At 27.5% G+C, this 21,562-nt stretch overlaps 4 protein-coding genes across 4 annotated transcripts; 3 read left to right on the top strand and 1 right to left on the bottom strand.

Annotated features, from left to right (window-relative positions):
• The first annotated feature begins 3,311 nt into the window (after nucleotides 1-3,311).
• LOC126549749 (small ubiquitin-related modifier 3-like) lies at nucleotides 3,312-6,618 on the top strand. The gene is made up of 4 exons (XM_050200050.1): nucleotides 3,312-3,477; nucleotides 3,556-3,780; nucleotides 4,146-4,277; nucleotides 6,274-6,618. The coding sequence occupies exons 2-4, from the start codon at nucleotides 3,763-3,765 to the stop codon at nucleotides 6,427-6,429; spliced, it is 306 nt and encodes a 101-aa protein (XP_050056007.1). The 5' UTR covers nucleotides 3,312-3,477; nucleotides 3,556-3,762; the 3' UTR covers nucleotides 6,430-6,618.
• Nucleotides 6,619-8,580: 1,962 nt separating this feature from the next.
• Nucleotides 8,581-10,288, bottom strand: LOC126549745 (uncharacterized). Its single transcript, XM_050200046.1, has one exon. The coding sequence runs from the start codon at nucleotides 9,551-9,553 to the stop codon at nucleotides 8,714-8,716; it is 840 nt and encodes a 279-aa protein (XP_050056003.1). The 5' UTR covers nucleotides 9,554-10,288; the 3' UTR covers nucleotides 8,581-8,713.
• Nucleotides 10,289-11,742: 1,454 nt separating this feature from the next.
• Nucleotides 11,743-14,470, top strand: LOC114125051 (small ubiquitin-related modifier 3-like). The gene is made up of 3 exons (XM_027988525.2): nucleotides 11,743-12,404; nucleotides 12,929-13,045; nucleotides 13,513-14,470. Exons 1-3 carry the CDS (start codon nucleotides 12,384-12,386, stop codon nucleotides 13,639-13,641), a joined length of 267 nt encoding a protein of 88 aa, XP_027844326.2. The 5' UTR covers nucleotides 11,743-12,383; the 3' UTR covers nucleotides 13,642-14,470.
• Nucleotides 14,471-16,152: 1,682 nt separating this feature from the next.
• On the top strand, nucleotides 16,153-18,070 carry LOC126549753 (inhibitor of growth protein 5-like). Its single transcript, XM_050200056.1, has 6 exons — nucleotides 16,153-16,728; nucleotides 16,786-17,024; nucleotides 17,142-17,250; nucleotides 17,323-17,415; nucleotides 17,486-17,739; nucleotides 17,892-18,070. Exons 1-6 carry the CDS (start codon nucleotides 16,692-16,694, stop codon nucleotides 17,991-17,993), a joined length of 834 nt encoding a protein of 277 aa, XP_050056013.1. The 5' UTR covers nucleotides 16,153-16,691; the 3' UTR covers nucleotides 17,994-18,070.
• The last annotated feature ends 3,492 nt before the right edge of the window (nucleotides 18,071-21,562 follow it).

Raw genomic sequence — 21,562 nt, forward strand, 5'->3', positions numbered from 1 at the left:
ACCGGATTCAGACAAAAAATTGTTATGAGTGTTTGAAATTTAAATTTTTACAAAACCGCGTTAAATAACGGTTTAGCCTCAAACGATTTTTGATATTTGTTATAATTCAAAAAATATAAGTCGTAGATACTTGAAAATTTTACCAGTTATTAATTCGTGTTTTATTTACGTGATTTAATTTTTAAAATATTTTGAATTTTTTTGAGCTATTTATAGACAACTGAAATTTTCAATTTTTCTAAAAAAATATTTTTGAAGTGTCGATAAAATTTTTTTGGCCCTATCAAAATACTTGAAAATTTTATACAAAGTTCCTCATATATTATTCTTATAGTGATTAAAAAATTATAAGAATACATAGGCACATTTTTTTTTTATTTGCATTTGAAGTTCAGATTTTGACGAAAATTCGTCAAAATTATGAATATTTGCAAATTATTTTATAGGTATAATTCATAAAATTGTTTGTATAGGTAGCTAAGAGTTGAAAATTTAATAGAAGATTTTTCATAAGTTTAGCTTACAATAATTATAAAAGAACTTAAATTTTGGTGTATTCAGGCCATTAAAACATAAACCACCTTTTCACCAACCACTGGAAATTATATCATAGGCTGCAAATCATCTTCGTTCAGAATCGTTTTTCGTATACAATGATACCTATCATTGCATTCAAATTTAACCTACCCTAGTCCGAGGTCCACCCCACCCCCTAATGTACAGCAGAACGGTACCCACTTGCCCGCTTTTTTTTTATTTTTTTTCTTCTCGTGTTTATTTTTATTTTTACAATCTGTATATCATTATTTATTAAAGTTATTATTTTATTGTAGTATTGTAATCATTAAATATTACGTTATATTAAATTAAATATTTACCCATATTATTATTATTATAATTACTATTGACAAAAAATTAAATTAAAACGCTTGGCAACGCTTGGTCAAAATGGCAACGCTGGTAAAATGTGAAATCGCGAGTACTAGGGTCCCAGCAAGAAGCCGTGTACGTAGTATTATATTGGTCGTCGCATCGGCCGCCGCGAGTTCTCTACCCTCACGATGAAGTGTCGAAGCGGTATAGCGCGTAGTGAGACGCAATCACATAAATTCCTAATAAAAATGTGTACATTTTCGAGCGTTTTCCATCGAAAAAATACTCCAAACCTAACTTTCAAAAAGTTCAACAGCCAATAACATGCATAGAAACAGTGATATCATCGTACTGGTGCAAATCGTGTTGTTTAAAATATATAACAAAAAACGCTTATGGCAAACGGCTACTTATAGAAAATCACAAATATATAATATATAACCTACTATAATCAAACAATATATTCGAATTATGAATTCGTCAAGTATTACTGGAAAATCTCAGTTACTGAGCGATTATATAATTAGTAATTACCAACATTAATGTTAGAAGTGGCGTAATATTATTTTACTGTACCTTTAATACAACTACCTATTAGCCGTAAAAACTAATTACGAATTTTTATTTGCGTACAAATAATTTGATTTTATTATAATAATATTATGGTGTATCTAGTGGTCTACCCAACGGTGTCGCAAGTTTATGAAAATATTTTTTGACCGCAAAAACCAGTTGTCGCCGACTGCGTCGACGATGCACCATCAATCCACTCCCTGCAAACAACCGAAAATTGCCGTGTCCGTTTTTCCGTAATTTCTTTTTGTTTTTCTCGATTTTTTTGAAAACTGTTGGAAAACTTTTTACCTCTATAATGCACCACGGATATTCACTTTTACATCATAAACCACCCCCATAGTTTGAAATTGGAGCATTATTTCGACTAGTTATGCTTACACAGACACAAAAACAAAAAAAAAAAAAACATACATCATTGTAAAATCAATACATTCATCACTTCGTTCAGAATCTAAAAATCATATGAATTATTTTGAAAACAAGATGAGTGTAAGATTAGCAGTTCAAACATTAAGTTCAAGTGTTAGTTCCAGTTTATTATTTTGTGAACAACTAAATTTGATACCAAACGCAAAACCTACTGCTGATTTTTGTAAAATATTCAAAGATATTTTTGATGTCTGTAATTGCAGGAATAAATTGGCATAAGCAGACTATTATTTTCCAGTAAATGAAAAGAATTTACAGCGAAGAATAGATTTACTTGATCAATTTAAAAGTTATGTTGAAGGTTTGAGGTACCAAAAAAAAGACACTGATGAAGAATATTACTTAAAAGTCAAAGAAAAACAGGTTTAATGTATGGAAATTGAACCCAGTTAGATACATCTTGTATTTTATTTGTTGGAGCTAATAAAAGAAAAGATGCTAATGCTATTTGTAATAATGATACATTAAATAATGGAGAAGAAAATATTATATTTAATAATATTGATCATGATTATGATTATCGAATGCCTAGTTTGGAAGACTACATAATAGATATGGTAAAATACACTAGTGGTTTCATTGTTCGAAAAATTCGAAAAATAAATATTTATGTTATGTATGTGATTCGTGATTAGTAGAAGAACAAAATCAAGATACTTCGATACTTCTTGAATTAAAAAATCGAGGAAAATTGATAAATGTGTCGTCAGATGTTCATAAAGTGTGTTTAGCAACTGATTATGTTATAAGAATAAACTCAGATGATATTTAAAAAAAAAAATATAAAACACACATTATCAGTAAAAAGTATGATAGAAGTAAGCCAAGATTCCACAACATTTAACTTTCCTCCTATGAAAGATCACCTATTCAATCAAGATGTATTTGACAACTATCGTAATCAATTTTTACGGCTAATTATTAATTAATATATAACATTAAGACTTCATCATTTTGTAAAAATGCATAGGTACACTTTCAATAACTGGAAAAAATGTTAGAAGAAATTATACAAAATTAATTTTATTTAAAAACCGATAGACAGTATTTAATAAATTTGTATGTTTTATTTTTATTAGCAAATACATATTATGTGTGACGTGTCTAATTTATTTTAAATATATTATCACAGTTGTCGGTATTTAATTTTTATTTTGAAACACGCGCGATGTTCTAAATATCAATCAGCGGTCAGCAACTAAATATGCGACGGTTTTCTTCGCGCATGCGCACATCATACATCCATGTCAGAGAATCGTCCCCTATATTATTATGTGCTTCAATATATCGGGAAATGGCTCCTTCCATGGTACTATATTATCTAAGCTCTTACCCATGATTAATGATAGTATTAGATTAGAAATACAACTGATAAAGTGATAACAGTCGGTACAGTATCACCATAGATTTTAAATTATTATAAAATCAATGGTATCACCAAATAAAATAAAAAAATTATCAAAGTAATGCATTAGTGCAATCGTTTGGTAATATTTCTATACTACGCGTCATTGAGAGTTCGATTCCAAGTGGCTAGTCGCTATTTATTAATATAATTGCCGCAGTGACTAATAGCGACACTGTTTTATCGTCGACAAAGTAAGGCGAAGTCATTTTACACTCATGTATAGTACACTACATCTTAGTCCGTGTTGTTTACTGTTTGTTTGCTTGTAGCGGTACCTAGCGTTTGTCTCAGGCGTGTGAGTGACGCTGTACATTATTCCTTCCGGTTTGCCGAACCAACCTAACCTTATTCGTTTCGAATATTGTTGACGGCATTTTCTTCGCGAAATTACATTTCACTGTCGCCCCGTTTTCCTCGTCACAGGCATCACATTGTTCTTCTGATTGATAAGTACCGTATTATAACACACAGAAAAAATGGCAGAAAGCAAAGGAGTAAGTATTAACATACAATGCTGCGTAGTGTGTACTCATCAATCATGGCGTCTCGTCTTATTGAAAGTCGACGATAGCCTGAGAAATGGTACCATTAAATGTATCATGCATATTATAATTATTTATCTCAATTACTGTTGACTATTATCGTTAACATTGATTATATTTCGTAGACTATCTTCAGATTTTATAAGTTAATTAATAATCGTGTAATTATTCAAAACCAATTATGGATTGTGTGATTAAAAACAATAACTTACTATATTATTATTTTTTGAAATTATGTTAAACTAAATTATTTGTTCATTAATTAATTTTGTTAGTTGTAAAACACATATTAATTCTAAAGATACCTTGTGTTTTAGGATGCTCCCGAAAATAGAATTACTATTAAGGTTGAATGTAGTATTGTTGGTCATTACGATACTGTCGTCTACATCTCTATTAAAAAAACTTCAAAACTGCAAAAATTAATGAACGCCTACTGTGAGAGAACTGTAAGTATAAATTATTAAAAAGTTGTTTATTTTAATTGTTTCCATAAAATAGTCTGTGTCTTATATGAGCGCATTGAGTGCTGTACAAAAACTGATCTAAACTCGTGCATGACCGAGAGTGATACCACCGTACAATTCGGCGGTGGCAGAGTCAAAGGCATTTACAGTGTTGTGTATTATCGCAGCATTTTAAAGATGTATTTTTTGGTCGTGTTGCTGTATATTTTGAATTTTTCTTTTGTTTCATTTTCACGTGCACTATAAGCTCCATGCTAAACAAAGAAAGGTGTATTTTTTTACTTTATAATATGCATAACATATTGTTACTTCAATTTTCTTTATTCATGGCTGTGGTAACATCGTAGACGGTGCTGAACAAGGTCGACTACTGCGAATAACGACCAAGCCTAACCGTAGTTACTAGTTTTAATTTTATTGGCCATATCAATCACATTACACAATTTCATTCGTGTATAAGAATGTACAGGTATTTCACTGTCACATTAATAAGATTAATGATAAAAATGTAAATATTACTTTCATTTTCATTACTAGGGCCTCTGCCTTATATTGTTGTATATACAAAATATCTAAAAATGTTACTCGATGTTATTTAAATAATTAATTACATAAAAGGTTTTCAATAAATCACCAAATATGTTTACTCAATACCTATTATGTAAATTCATAATCTTTGTATATGACTCATATGATTTAGATATTTAGCAGGTCATATTTTTGTGTGTTTGTCTTACGCGGAGATAAATTAATATGGTTTTTTACATTATACTCGTATGTTTTTAGTTACATTCCATTAATTAGTCATATCTTATCCATTTTACGCAAATACCCTTTGTTACTTTGAAATGATTTGCTGTAAACAAATAAAAGGAACTTGATGTCTTTTTTTTTTTTTTGTATTATGTTTTATTTAGTCAAAAATATTGAATTTTAATTACCATATAGTCTAGAAATAGAAACCTAACTATATTCATTATATAGTCTATATTTTATTATACAGTATAGATTACTCATATTTGCAGAAAAAAAAATTAGTATAATTAGTTACTAAATGTTATGCTAATTTGTATCAGCTTTAATTTTTAAGTACTAAGTTAAGAGAACATTTTACCCACATATGTTGTCTCAATCTTATATGTAAAACATCTCTAAAACTGTTTTACACCAAAAAGAATCACTTAGGTTGTATTCGAACATCCAAATTTTCACACTTTAAAAAAACAGAGACTGTGCAACATAATTTTTAAATGTTTGATATCACTAATACAAAAAAAAAGTATTCTTTTCCAAATCTATTATTTTTGTAGTTTTGTTATAAAATAAATAAAACGATATTGCACAGTCAAAGTTATCTTTAGAAATTTATATTATTGTACACATAAGGCCTCAAACATTGTAGAATACCCTAAAATCTTTAAACTATAAAGTAACTGATTATATCCAGAATAATCCCATTTTGGTTTAATTTAGTTGCCTGTATTTGTTTCAAAGAAAAGTGATGACTCCACACTTGTATTTATTGTTTACAATTGTATAACATTAGTTATAGTTTTAATATTTTATTGATTGTTGTATTGTTAAAGATAACAATATTATCTATTTGAATCAAATTCCATTACAAATATATATATATTTTTTAAATAGTTGGAAATTATGATCATTTTAATTGTTAATAATATAATACACACTTGTAACTTGCTTTAAAATTAATACATCAAAGTTAAGTTGAATGATACTATTGTCAATTAACTTATATTAAAACTAAATAATTTTTAATTGAATTGCTCAATGTATATTTGTGAGATGATGACAAACCTGGATTTTTAGATAATAATGATTCATTGTTTGAAAAATTTAATATAATTTTAATTTTAAATACTAATATATAGATTTTATTCATCTATAAAACTAGTATAAACTAAATCTATGTGCCTAGTTTAACATTTATAATCCTTTCAAAATTGTAATGTTTTAGGGTTTTAATATTCGGGCATTAAGATTTCGGTACAATGGTTGTTCGGTTAGTGGAATGGAGACTCCGTCTTTCCTAGAAATGGAGGACGGTAGCGAAATGGATGTCCATCGAGCACAGGTTGGTCCTGATGATTATACCAATTTATATTTATTGTAAATACAATTTTATGATCAACTAAAACAATATCAAGAATTTAACTTTATTAAGCAAATAAATGTTATATGAACCGAACATTATAGATGAAATATTTACAGTAATACATTTTTTGTAAACAAATTTATTCTTATGATAATTATTATTTTCATACTCCTTTAGCTTAATAATAAATAAAATATACCTAATCAATGAGGTTTTTTAATCTGTTTATTTATTTTGAATGATTCACTAAAATGTGTAAATGCTATTTTAATTATTGTGATTATTAAACACATATTCAATCGGATTTTTAAAAGGTGTTCCTCTTATTGTATACATTTTACAATATTGAGCAGGGACATATCTTCCACACAGTAGAAAACAAAATCTTCTATTAATAAATATTTACGTTTTTTTTAATTTATAAAGTAAAATGAAAATATGAAAATATTTTTTTAAGGCTCGCAAGGAGTCAAGTTTTAAATATATTGCTTTTATTGTTAAGAATGTTATACCTACATTTGTTTTTCTGTTTTATAAGTAAGTTAATCTATCATCACAAAATATGATTAGACTAAATAAATAGTCAACCATTTTTGGTCTTCTTTTAAAGCAAATTATGAGCATTCAATGCATGTTAGTTTATTGTGTAATTTAAAATACTTATAAACTTGGTTTGAAATTAAAATATTAAAATATTCTTTTCACAAGATGATTTACCTTTAATTTTAAAACATGGCGTTAAAATGGTTTTTTCATAACAAGAATTGATGACACGTCATCTGAGCATAATATATTTTTAATAAACTGATACTTCGTCTCCCCTGGAAATGAAATAAGGTGACATAATTGAAGTTTTTCTACATCAGATTGATGGTTGATTTTATTTGAACTATTATTAACTACTTATACTTTATATCTAAGTATAATAAAGTTGTGTCGTGTTGGCAACGAAGAAAAATCCAAAATAATACATTAAGTGCTGTTCTATCTATATATATTGCGCTCAATGCGACTCATAATAATATATACATATCAGAGAGACAGAAAAGATAACACGAAAAACAGTGAAGCAGTAGCGGTATACAAAACAAGAGACGAAAATCTTTATGTACGTACGTACAGTAGTAAGAATAATAATAAGGGAGTTGGGCGCAAAATAATAACAATAATAATAATAAAATGATATAAAACTAATGATAGTAAACATATGTGGCAAAAGGCCGACAAATATTTTTTCCTTAGAAGATGTTATAACACAAAGAGAATAAATAACAATAATATTATAATAATTTAATCATGGCTAAATAACTAGGTATGATCTCATTAAAGGTACGGTTTCCTTTGCGCGATCGCGAACCGCGATCTAAGATCGCGTGCCTTGATCGCGCGGCTGCTGATACAATGTAAATTAAATATAGTTGGTTTTCCTTGCGCGATCGCGATCGGCGATTTAAATTTGTTCGCGGCGCGAACGCGATTTGACTGGTCTTCGAGCAGCCAAATCGCGTTCGTGTCGTGATCGACTTATTGTTTTGATAATAATTATTAGTAATTATTGATGAAATCATGCAATGTTCTCATTTCTGTTTGAACACTCGTTGATAACGGTTATTCAAACATGAGTTCTGCAATGGTCAAGTTTACTAAGGAGCAAGACGAGATATTGGTTGAATGTGTAGCCAAACATCCTCCAATTTATAATCCCGAAAATAGGGATTATAAAGATTTAAATATACGAGATGCAATTTGGAGTTATATAAGTAGCAACGTTGGGCGAAGTGGTAAGCAAAATATTATAAATGTTGATTGTAAAAAATATTATACTTGTAGGAATAAAAATGTATTAATGGTATAAATAATACATTGAGATTATAGTATATTTATTTTGAATATCATTATTATTATTATTACGAGTATAACAAAACGTGTACCCGAACAGAGCGTTTAAGTTGAAAATAAATGATTATTTTCAAATAAAACCTAGACACTCAATCTATTTATGAATGAGTATTTTAGAAGTGATGAATGCACTGTGTAAACTGTTTATATATACTTAAAGCTAAAAATAAATAATAATTTCTAAACATTTATTTCTATTGTGTATTTAGTATCAAAACTAATTTTAATCTCCGTGATATATATTTTGTATTATGAATTAATTAAGAAAAACCCAAATAATTGTAAAATGTTAGAATTTTCGTGTGAGACCGTGATTTATTTTAAATGTTATACGTCATATAAACCTATACTTAGCAGCAGTTAACATTTATTATTTATTGACTTTAAAAAACAAATTACAAGTTTAATTTAAGTATTGGTAAATGGTAGATGATACTCTGAAAATTTGGTGATTTTGCCACGAAACTGTTCCTTCTTGAATAAAAAATTGTTTAAATTTTTCCCTCACATCAAAACCATCTGCACTCGCAAAGCCGCCTCTACTACATAAAGTGCCCATCTCAGTAGTTTGTCCTTCATCATATTCATAAAATATTTTATTACCTTTTTCCAAAAACGCATCTCTCAACATATTGTGCAAACAACACGCGACAATTACTAAATCGTCACATACTTCTACATCAGTTCCTATTGCAGTATGAAATATTCTAAAAACTTGTGATAATAAGCCAAATGCATTTTCCGTCACTCTACAACAACGACTCAACCTGTAATTAAAAATAGTTTTTGCTCTGTCTTGTCTAGCTGAAGATCTAGAATATGGTTTCATGATGTGTCTGTGAAGTCTGAATGCTCCATCGCCTACAACTACAAATGGTTCAGAATTATTAGTGCCTGGTAGTTTTTGGTCGTCTGGAAAATTAAAATCTCCAGAATAAATTTGCTGTCCCATTTTTGATTTTCCAAATATGCCACTATCTCCTTCTTTGCCATAGGATCCAACATCAATGATTAAAAATTTACAATTCGCATCTACTAGTGCTAATAAGACGATAGAAAAATGTTCTTTGTAGTTAAAATATAATGTTCCGGTATTTTTTGGGCACTTCATTCGAATATGTTTACCATCGATTGCGCCAATACAATTTGGGAAATTCCATCTTGTCCAAAACTCTTGAGCTTTATCTTTCATATTTAATTTACTCGGATTAGGTATAAAAAGTGGAAACAGATGCTTTTTCATAGATTTTAAGGTATTTTGTATTGTAATACTAATATAGCTGTGTGATATACGAAAAGCAAAAGATAAAGAACGGTACGTTTCTCCAGAAGCTAAAAATCTGAAAAAAAAAATTATATACGTGTCATTATTATTCAATAAATAAATATAGGTATTTCATTTTTAGATTCTGAGCGGAGCGATGAATGCATTGATTTTACAATGTTGTGTTTTTTTTTTTATTTTATTATTTTTTTTTTTGTATCTACACAGAGAACGTGTTGAAATTAAAAATCGTTAGTCACAATTTTTTTTTTTATAAGCGTTTATAGTTCAAGTTTTTACGAAATCTGTCGAAAACGCGAAAATTTGAAAGTAGTAATTTTGAAGTTGAAAAATCATAAAATTTTTTGTGTTTATAACTAAGGATTAAAAATACATCACTAAGTTTTCCATAAGTTTTCCTTCAAGTAGCTATAGAGAAAACTCGAATCATCATTATAAGAAAAATTTTAAGTGCGTTTGAATTTTAAATTTTTACGAAATAGCGTAACGATAACGATTTATCCTCAAACGATTTTAAATATTTGTTATTAGGTGTTCAAAAAGTATAAGTCGTAGATACTTGAAAATTTTATCAGTTATTTAGATTGGCGTTTTTTTTTTTACATAATTTAATTTTCAAAATATTTCAACTTTTTTCGAGCTATTTATAGACGACTGAAATTTTCAATTTTTCTGAAAATTTTATTTTTAAGTATCGATAAAATTTTTTTGGCCAACAAATTTACAAATTTAAGTTTCATTACCTAGTTAGTTTGTTACAAGTAGGTACCTTATCATTTTTTTTAAATTATTTTTTTTATTATTAAACAGTTTTTTAATAACTCTTGTTTTAAATCGGTTATGAATATTTATACTAGATGAAGACTGCAAGAGACGATATAAAAATATTAAAGATGCCTATTTAAAAAATAAACGGGCAAGAAAAATGAACACTGGAGCAAGTGCCTCTTCAAAACCTTCTAAATGGCATTTAGCACGATTTTTAAATTTTTTGGATACAGTACCACAAGAAAGAAAGTAAGTACCATATTGCATATCATAAAGTGATTGATTTCAAGTGCAACACTAATTATTTCGCAAGTTATTGACTTATTTCAAAATTTGTTTTTTGTTTTTTAATTTTTTGATGCATATATATATATTTTAGATTTTAAACGAAGTGATGAATGTATTTTTAATTGCAGTTAAAATCAATCACCCTTTATTGATATGACTAGAGTACGGATGTTGTAGAAGTAAAACAATAATTGTAAAATTGATTACAGTATTGCACTAAATTTTTTTATGAATTTCTAACTCAAAATAATTTGCAAATTTTCATGATATTTACGTATTTTGTCATAATTCAAACTTAAAATGCTTATAAAAAAAAAAAAAATTGTGACCATTTAGAAAAATTCAAAAAATCCATAAAATTCCACCTAAGAGTTTTAGATTTTAATTTGTATTTACATACAACATATTTAAAACTTACTTAGTAATAAATTGAAACAGTAGAAAATGCAAAAAAATGCAAACGCATATGCAACAACATCCTTGCCCTAGTGATGAATATAATAACAAATTATTATTATTTATTATTTATTTTAACAGCACTATATCAAATTTATATGACACTGATAATAATGAAGATTCTGGCTCAGACGAAGAGGAAATAAATATCACACAAGATGATATACTGCAGTCAACACCAGTAAGACAATGTCCTCAATCTCCATCGATTTCAAAACCACAAAAATTGACTAAAATGTGGAAATGCTATTTTAATTATTGTGATTATTAAAACAATATATTCAATCCGATTTTTTAAAAGGTGTTTCACTTATTGTATACATTTTGCAATGTTAAACAGGGACATATCTTCCACACAGGAAAAATCAAAATCTTCAATTAATAAATATTTACGTTTTTTTAATTCATAAAATAAAATGAAAATTTGAAAATAATTTTTTAAGGCTCGCAAGGGGTTAAGTTTTAAATATATTCCTTTTATTATTAAGAATGTTATACCTACATTTGTTTTTCTGTTTTATAAGTAAGTTAATCTATCATCACAAAATATGATTAGACTAAATAAATAGTCAACCATTTTTGGTCTTATTTTAAAGCAAATTATGAACATTCGATGAATGTTAGTTTATTATGTAATTTAAAATACATATAAACATGGTTTAAAATTATAGGTAAGAATAATAATAAGAGCGTTGGGCGCAAAATAATAATAATAAAGATAAAATGATATAAAACTAATGATAGTAAACATATGTGGCAAAAGGCCGACCAATATTTTTTCCTTAGAAGATAGTATAACACAAAGAGAATAAATAACAATAATATTATAATAATTTCACGATTACATTGATCGAGTGGTGGATGGAGAAGAAGGAAAGTAATTAAAAGGGTGTCGTCGTCGCTCAGACCATCGTCTCGCGATAACACAATGCTTAGCGCGGACAGATGTAGTATGATCAATTCAATTTGTGAATAGTTTAAATTTTAATAGTAATTATACATATGAAGACACGATTTTGAAAATTTAACACACACACATAATTATATTATTTCTCTTACGGTAACTACTAGAAATGCGGGACGACGGTATTGCCAACATAACGACGGATAGAGTGGCTACAATGTGTGTCGGAATTCAGTGATTCCGCATATTGCTTCCATTTGTATTTTGTTTATTGTTGACCACGGACTAAATAACATTTCACTGACGCCGCGTTATCCTCGTCACAGGCATCGCACCGTTCTCCTTATTACCAAATAGTAGATATCGGAAAAAATGACAGAAGACAAAGGAGAAGTAAGTATTAAAATTATAAACAAGATAGTGTAACGCGCGCAAATTAAAAACACGAGTAGGCATTCTGTAATGGCATCGGGCGATGGAAAACACGATAGGCGATGACCGATCGGCGATCACGTCTGTTGCCTATCCGTTTAGACGTACGGTCGTGCCCCCCCGAATGGTGTTGTAACATCGTGTTCAACTCGGCACACTCGTGCTCAACTCTGCACGCACTTTCTGTGTTACAATTTAGTTTTTCTAATTTATTGATTCCCATTCCGGTTAATTAACCCGAGACTTATTTCATTCCCGCGCACGCTTGATTATTTCATACATGTCTCGTGAAACAATAGAGTTTTTCTAAAATCCGTAATAATCGTGTAATTATTCAAAACCAATCATGGATTGTGTGATGAAAAACAATAAATTGTTATTATATTATTATGTTATATAATTATGTTAAATTAAATTATTTCTTCATTAATTAATTTTGATAGTTTTTAAACACCAATCAATTCTAATGGTACCTTATATTTTAGGATGCCACTGAATACATGAATCTTAAGATTCTTGGTCATGACAACTCTGTTACTCCATTCAAGATAAAGAAACATGCTCTTTTAATAAAGTGTTTGAAAACATACTTTAAGATAATTGTAAGTATAAATTATTATGAAGTTATTCATTGTAATTGTTTTCATTTTATAGTCTATACCAAATAAGAGCGTAGATGGTAATAGAGGTAAATAAATATGGTGCTTTACATTATACTTGTATATTTTTAGTTACATTCCATTAATAAGTTATATTTTATAGATTATATTTTAACCATTTTATGTGAATATCATTTGCTATAGTCTATAATTGAAATGATTTGCTGTAAACAATTAAATTCAATTTGGCATCTTTTTTTCTGTATAATGTTTTATTTTGTCAAAAATAATGAATTTTAATTACAGTATAGTCATGAATCATTGTTTAAAAACAATTAATATTATTTTGATTTTAAATGCTAATATAGATTTTATTTATCTATAAAACTAGTATAAACTAAATCTATGTGCCTAGTTTAACATTTATAATGTAATCCTTTAGTAATTCATTCAAAATTGTAATGTTTTAGGGTTTGGATTGGGTGTCAGTAATTTTCAGCTTTGACGGACATCGAATTATTAAAACTGATACTCCGTCTTCCCTGGAAATGAAGGAAGGTGACGTAATTGAAGTCTTTCTACGTCAGATTGGTGGTTGATTTTATTTTAACTATTATTAACTTCTTATATTTTATAGGTACATAAGTTTAAATTTCATGTATTAATCAACATTTCATGTACATCATATTAGTTTTTGAAACCTCAATTCCAAAAATTGTCTTTTTACCACTATACTGCCGTATTAAAAAAAATTGTTATAAATACAAATTTATGATCAACTAAAACAATATTAAGAATTTAACTTTATTCAGCAAATAAATGTTATATGAACAGAACATTAAAGATGAAATATTTACAGTAATACCTGCTTTTGTAAACCATTTATTCTTATTCATATTATTATCATTACAACGTGCTCTGATGTCTCATACATAAAATATAATATACTTAGATACCAAAATATAGATAATATGACTTCGTAGGCCTACGATCATCAAAAGCAGCGTTAGTACTTAGTAATAGGTAACCTAATAACGTAATGACGTCCAAACGTGTCAAACAACCAACGTGGAGTTGTTTCTGTTTTTATAATATGAATATTATAATAGTCAAAATATTAGTCAATTGATTATAGTATTGTACGAAATTAAATGTTGACACACATGAACAGCGGACAAGGCAATTTCGATATCGTTTGTTGGCGGGGAGTGGAGTGTGATGGTTCATCGTCGACAACTGGTTTTTGCAGTCAAAAAATATTTTCATAATCTTGCGACACCGTTGGATAGACCACTAGATATACCATAATACTATTTATTATAATAAAACCAAACTATTTGTCCGTATTCTACACGAGCATAATGCAATAATATTATAATAAAATGAAAAATTATACATCATGAAATAGATTTAATTGAGTATAATATATGTAATAACATAAAGAAGTACCACAGTTTTATTTTCAATGAAATATTAAAATTTACATTAAGTAAAATAAATAATGTAAGCTAAATATAATTGTAGGTAACCATGTACGAGACACGTCCATATGACTGTGAATAAATGAGTGATCTTTCTGTTAATAATAAAAAAATAATTACATACATTTACCTACATATTAAGTTTGTAAAATTAGTTACCTATACTAATTTGATATTATGATTTATTATGTTTTTTTTTAAATTTTCCAATCATCCATTTTATTTTTTTACGATTATGTTCTATAAAGAACCTATAAAGTATAAAAGATTTGAGTTTGGGAAACTTATAAGTTAAATTTGAAGTATGAGTTAAAATGTCAATATTTTATTTATATACTCGTATATTATATATGAATGATTTTATAAAATTTACTGATACATTCGGCCCATTATTATTATATAACTCTATCTTAATAATTATATAGGTACTTGCGAACATAAAAAGTTTTCATATAAAAAAATATTAATAACTAAAACTTGAAAAAAAATTAAACTTGCATAATATAATATGGTCAATATAAAAAAATTATGTAATCAACTAAGTAATCAATTTTGTTTGAAAATTTACTGAATATCAAAATTCTACGATTCAGAGTATGGCGTATACATTATGCTGTATGGTATGTATGTTGGTTTCAACCAATTCCACCAATTATCCATTTTACTTAAAACTCAAAAATTACTTTGTAAGAAGGTTTCTATAATTATAAATTATAATATAATATTATTTAAATATAACTATAATAGTACTATAGTATATGAGTGTTAACAGATAGTAGACCACAAACCTACACGTCATATTGTCATATATATATATAAATTCAAAGACTGACTTGTGTTTCTTTAATATTTATTAATATCTATAGTACTTCGGCCATGTCAAACTCGTTGGCTATCTTTAGTACTGGTGGTTCATCGTATTTTAGAACAATGGCAACCACTCAAAACGTATTTCACTCTACATAGGTTTGTATTAGATTTCATATTTAAAATATTACAAATTCATAATATTTATAATATAAAGTTCTCAAAATATCAACATTATGACTTTAATTCATTACCTAATTCGATGAAATCTCCCAAAGAATTTTCTTAAACTTTGTTCAATCACTATCCGACTAGAGCTTAGTCTAGGAAAGATATTTAATGAGTTGAAAATAAGTTGTTCACCGACTGGGATATTTTTAAAAACATGTGCATCATGTACAGATCCTGGCCAACCAGGAAATATATTTATACATTTATATCATGAATCACAAACGCCCTAGAATAATGATTTATAAGCAATTCTATGTATTCTACTCTAACAATTTTAAAAACCTTCTTGTAATAGTACTGTTGCTACTGCTTGCGGTTAATGTAGCTATTACGGTCAAGGGGAGGCATTTTATTTCTCTTTGTCCTAAGTGTCAATACTTTTACATGAACTCCGTTCATAACACCAACTACATTTAGAAATGCATTATATCTTAATGATGTAAGCCACTCAACACTATCATTTAGTTAGTCATTAAACTAATAACTGAAAAAGTAACTAAAAAAGACAAAATTGAATGTTATGAATCTAATTATAATACATTTTTAAATTTGTAACGAGGAACAAATTATATTTAAATTATATTTGAAATATAGGAACCAATGCTAATTACAGAAATTCATATAAAATAAGTAATCACTTTAACAGTTTAATCACAGTCTCTTAATTTGGAGACAACAGGTTCAACATACAATGAATTTTTTAATACTCTTCCAGTGAATGAGGTAGCAGTATATTATGAACTTCATTCTCATTCAAGCATTGCTGCTGAGTAAAGGAACTTAGTTTGGTCATTTTGGCTCTTTGACCAATTAAATTAGACAATGTTCCTAAAACAATGAACATTTAAGTATTTATAATTATTATAAGACATACTGAATCTTCAAAATATTAGTTAGACATAATAGACAGCAGTGTTGGGAAGTTAATGCTTTTGGGTAATTAAATTACATTACTAATTCTTCATCAAAAGTTGTGACTAAATTATTTTTAAGTTACTTTATTTTATTTGGTCAAGTTACATTTCTTTTGAGTTTAAAAAGTAATTCAATTACAATAGAAGTTACTTTTTATTTACAAACGGGTTTTTTCATCTTTTGCTACTACCTATAATAATTATCGACCAACAATAATGGCATCAGCACCATACGTGGACGAATATCTTGACAGTAAGCTCTCTTTTTGGTTTTGAATTCCGACGAAATACTAATAGATTGATATTTTAGGTTTGGGGAACCTTCCGGTGGAGTTAAAACGTAATTTCGCTTTGATGCGAGAGCTCGGCGGTAGATCTCAAGAAGAGATGCGCTACATTGATAAACTGTCGAACGATTTTTTGTCAAATATCGATATCTACCACGGAAGCAAAAAGATAGAAAAAATGAACAAAATACAGCGTAAATTCAATAAAGCAAAAGAATATGCCGATGATAAAGTTCAATTGGCTAATCAAACTTATGAATTGGTATGTTGTTTTTTAGTTATTCACGTAACGTTTGAATTAGATATTGTTCTACTACAATGTAGAATATTATATAATAATAATTATAATAAATACCTATAATTAATAATGATATTTCAGGTGGATGAATATATTCAGAAATTAGATTCAGAGTTGACACGTTTTGAAGAGGAAATGCAAGACAGAGCCTCCAGTACTTCAAGATATGAAGAGGAAAGTTTACCGAAATGTAGGTGTTCTGAATTATATTTTATTATGATGCTAATGTGTGTGACAATTTCTTTATGCGTGTCACTTTCAGGTGGACGTAAGAATAATGACAAAGAAATTAACTATACTACAAGTGAAGAAAACACTTACAAAACATCTAAAAAGAAACAAATAAGAAAAGTTTGTGAACAGCATAATTGTAGTCTTGTCAATGTTGATTTTATTGTATAATAATTATCAATATTTTTCAGGAGTTGCAAAAACATCTGGTACATCTGGTGGTTGGCTTCCAGTCAAAATCAAAACATCTTCAGTCAGTGCTGTTTCTAATCCGATAAACCCTACCAATAGCGTAGCCAGTGTTGTGGTAGAGACCCGTACTGATGTTGGAGCTGGAGTTGTACAATCCCCGGAAGTAATAGACATGCCTGTTGATCCAAATGAACCAACTTATTGTTTATGCACCCAAGTCTCGTATGCTAAAATGATTGGCTGTGATAATCCAGATGTAAGCATTTTAATTATAATTTTAATTTAATAATTATTTATACATTCATTACTTTTACTTATATAGACATTTATTTTAAACTATCACCATTATGTATATAATATACATAATATATTTGTATATATAGTAATTTTGTACTTTTATTATTTTAGTGTCCTGTTGAATGGTTTCATTTTACATGCGTCAAATTAATTATCAAGCCCAAGGGAAAATGGTTTTGTCCAATATGTTTGAAAAATAAGAAGAAAAAATAACACATTTTAACTATGAAATAATTTATTTTTTATTTTTTAACTTACACATATTATATAGGACAATTAATTGAAATTATTGTAGTTTGTAGTATAATTATTGTCATTAAATTACAAAATATATATTACACAATAGATAGAATTTAATTACATATTCAAAAATAAAATTTGATTACTATATTAAATTAATATTTATACTTAAGTGTCATCAAGAGTTACCTCTTTTATCAATTGTTCATGTCATTTATATTATTTTAGCAAAATGATTAATTAAGTAATTCAAGAACTTTATATAGATTTTTTAATGTATAGATATTCTAAAAAAGTTTAATAATAAATCAATTTGGTTCTACCATATTACATGTTATTACTAATATCAATTCATAAATAATTAAAATTATATTCTATATTTAATGATTCACAACAGCATTTTTTAATTGTATATAGTAATTATGTGCATTTTTAATTTTAATTTCTAAAGAATATAGGTAGCTAGGTTATTTATTAAGACACAAGAAACAACACGTCATGTTTTATCAAAGGTTAAAAATAAATTATTAATTAATATTCCTCTTCAAATAACAATAACACTTAATATTTAAATAATCTTGTTAACTCAAAAATTAATTTGACAAATGTTCGATATCCAATTTAGTACTAAAAATAGTTTATCAAACTGATTATTTTTCATTTATGACTTATTTTGTAAAATTTGACCATTACTCAACTAAATATTTGTAACTTAAACCTTGGTAACTCCATACAATAGATTTCAGTTTACTTTTATGTCGTCTGTAATCATTTATCGTGTGTGTGACAGTGTTAATATAGTGGTAATTGTGGCTCAAAAATAAAATTAATAGCATTATCATTTCAAAAAAAAAAACGAACTTGCTTAAAATTATTGAAAAAGATGGAAAAGTAAAAATCTGAAATAACCAGAGTTTTCGTTATTCCAGCGAGTACATTGTCTACAATAATAAAAAAATAAAGAGGTTATTTTAAAAATCTTTAATTTAAAATTTATAAATTACATTTTTAACTTTATTTAAACTCGGCAACTTGGAAAAAATGAAACTAGAAGAATACTCTGATATAGAATTCGGTTTATTAAAATGGGTTCAGCAACGTCTTGACAGAAAAATAAGAATGTAAGAAAACACACTTTTCAAAAGTTTTTGATAAATAGCCTATTTGCGTCCCGAAAATATCGATAAAATCGATATCAATATGTTAGTAAAAAAAAAAAAGCATTAATGTCTTTTTTTAATTTATAATATAAAATTTTCATAACATCAAAATATCAAATTGTTAAAATATGCCATTAATATCAATAGGTATATGAAATTCTGGTGTAATAGTTGTCATATGGTATTGATAGTTATTACTTATTTGTGCAATTCAAATATGGTAATAATTTAAATGAAACGTTTATTATAAAATTTAGTGGGGAAATTTCGTTTCTTTTTTAAACTCAATTTGTTTTTTTAAGAATTCTAATTTTAAATGCTTTTTCTAAAATATATTTTTTTAGTATTAATGCTACTAATTAAGACATATGAATATATCGTAATGTACCGAATGATTATATGATAAACCACGATTGGATGGCATGGATAAATTCAAAAATTGTACCTATCTAAAAACCGAACTTTCCCTATCCCACAAATAGTGAGGATTATTATAATATCAATTTTAGTGATTTAAGTAGATAATATCTGTAATAATTATATAGCTGACTTGCGTCCCCAACACGGAACGCAAGTTATCGGTCAAATTTACTACCTGAAAAATATAGGTACCTTTTTTTGAGACGCAAGTAACATGCAGATTGTAGTGATTGTACATAAGTATATAGACTATCGTGAAGGTCACAACTTGCCTCGGTGACGTTGTAAGCAGGTTAGGTACTTACCTAAAATTTTTTGAATAATGTATACAATATATTTCTCCTTATTTTTTATTATTTGTTTTTTCTTCACATATTTATTTTTATTTTTACAATCTGTATAAATATTATTTGTTAAAGTTATTATTTTACTGTAGTATTGTAATCATTAAATATTACGTTATATTAACATCGTAACATTATATTTGAATTATGAATTCGTCGAGTATTACTGAAAAATTACAGTTACTGCATGATTATATAACTACTAACGTTAATGTTAGCAGTGACGTAATATTGTTTTACTGTACCTATAATACGACTACCTATTAGCCGTAAAAACTAGATAAAAAATTGAAAGTAATAACGAATTTTTATTTACGGACAAATAATTTGGTTTTGTTATAATATTATCATGGTATATCTAGAGGTCTGTCCAACGATGTCGCATGTTTATGGAAATATTTTTAGACTGCAAAAACCAATCGTCGCCGACTGCTTTCAACAATGCACCATCACTCTACTCCCCGCCAACAAACGATATCGAAGTTGCCGTGTCCGCTGTTCAATTGTGTCAACATTTTATTTCGTACAATACTATAATCTTCTATTTACTATTATCTTGACTATCATATTATTCATATTATAAAAGTAGGAACAACTCCATGTTGATTGTTTGACACGTTTGGACGTCATTACGTTATTATGTTATCTATTACTAAATACTAACTAATTATATTGTCACCGCGTGGTCACTGATCACATTTAATTTCGATATTTTAATTTTTTAGTGAATTATTGTAATGTTCAATTGCGAGAACACAGAATGTTCCAATACCTAATAACTTTCAGATTGATAATATGCCAATAGCCAGTTCACTCAAATATCAAAACAAAAAGCACACACCAGTGAACGAAAAATGTCTTTATAGTACGTGTGTAAGACCAGGCACGTATTTAGGAGTCGGACTGATACAATGTAGGAAAAAGTTATAAATATATCTAGATTATAATAATTACCTAATAAAAATACGATCAGAAAAAATGCAATCAAAATAAATAATACATTTTTAAATTTTTTTTTCAGTTTATATTTTATTTTTAAAATATGAGTATAACTACTCGATAGTCAATAGGATACCATAGAATATACTTTAATACTTTAATTTAGATTCCTTCAATACAAAATGACAATATTTTTTTACAATAAGCAAAAAAATTAAACTCATATATATAAATCATCGTATTAATTTGTATTTTACTTTCTGAGCCACATTTACAAATGAATAGAGATAATAATTAATACATAAAAGTGTACCTATGTAAAAGTACGTAATATATATATATATATATATACATTATACATAAGTACATATCGAGAATAACATAGAATATTTAAACGAGATAAGAGTTCCTAGGTAAGGAAAATATGTAATATTAAAATATAATAACCATGATATCCTGGTACTCAAACGACGGTTTTTAGGAAGTGTTGTGCTTGTAGTCATATAATTTGAAACCAAAGGACATTAGGACAATATCTTACTTATAACAACGATTCTACGGTTTGTATTGTACAATGACTTCCCTCGCGCAACAGCTTTGCCTTGATCTCCGCCGCACCGCGGGTTTTAAGTACAAAAACCGCGACTCAAGTACCAGGGTTATATAAGGTTGCATAAAA

The sequence above is a fragment of the Aphis gossypii genome, chromosome 2, assembly GCF_020184175.1.
Source record: "Aphis gossypii isolate Hap1 chromosome 2, ASM2018417v2, whole genome shotgun sequence".
Lineage (NCBI taxonomy): Eukaryota > Metazoa > Arthropoda > Insecta > Hemiptera > Aphididae > Aphis > Aphis gossypii.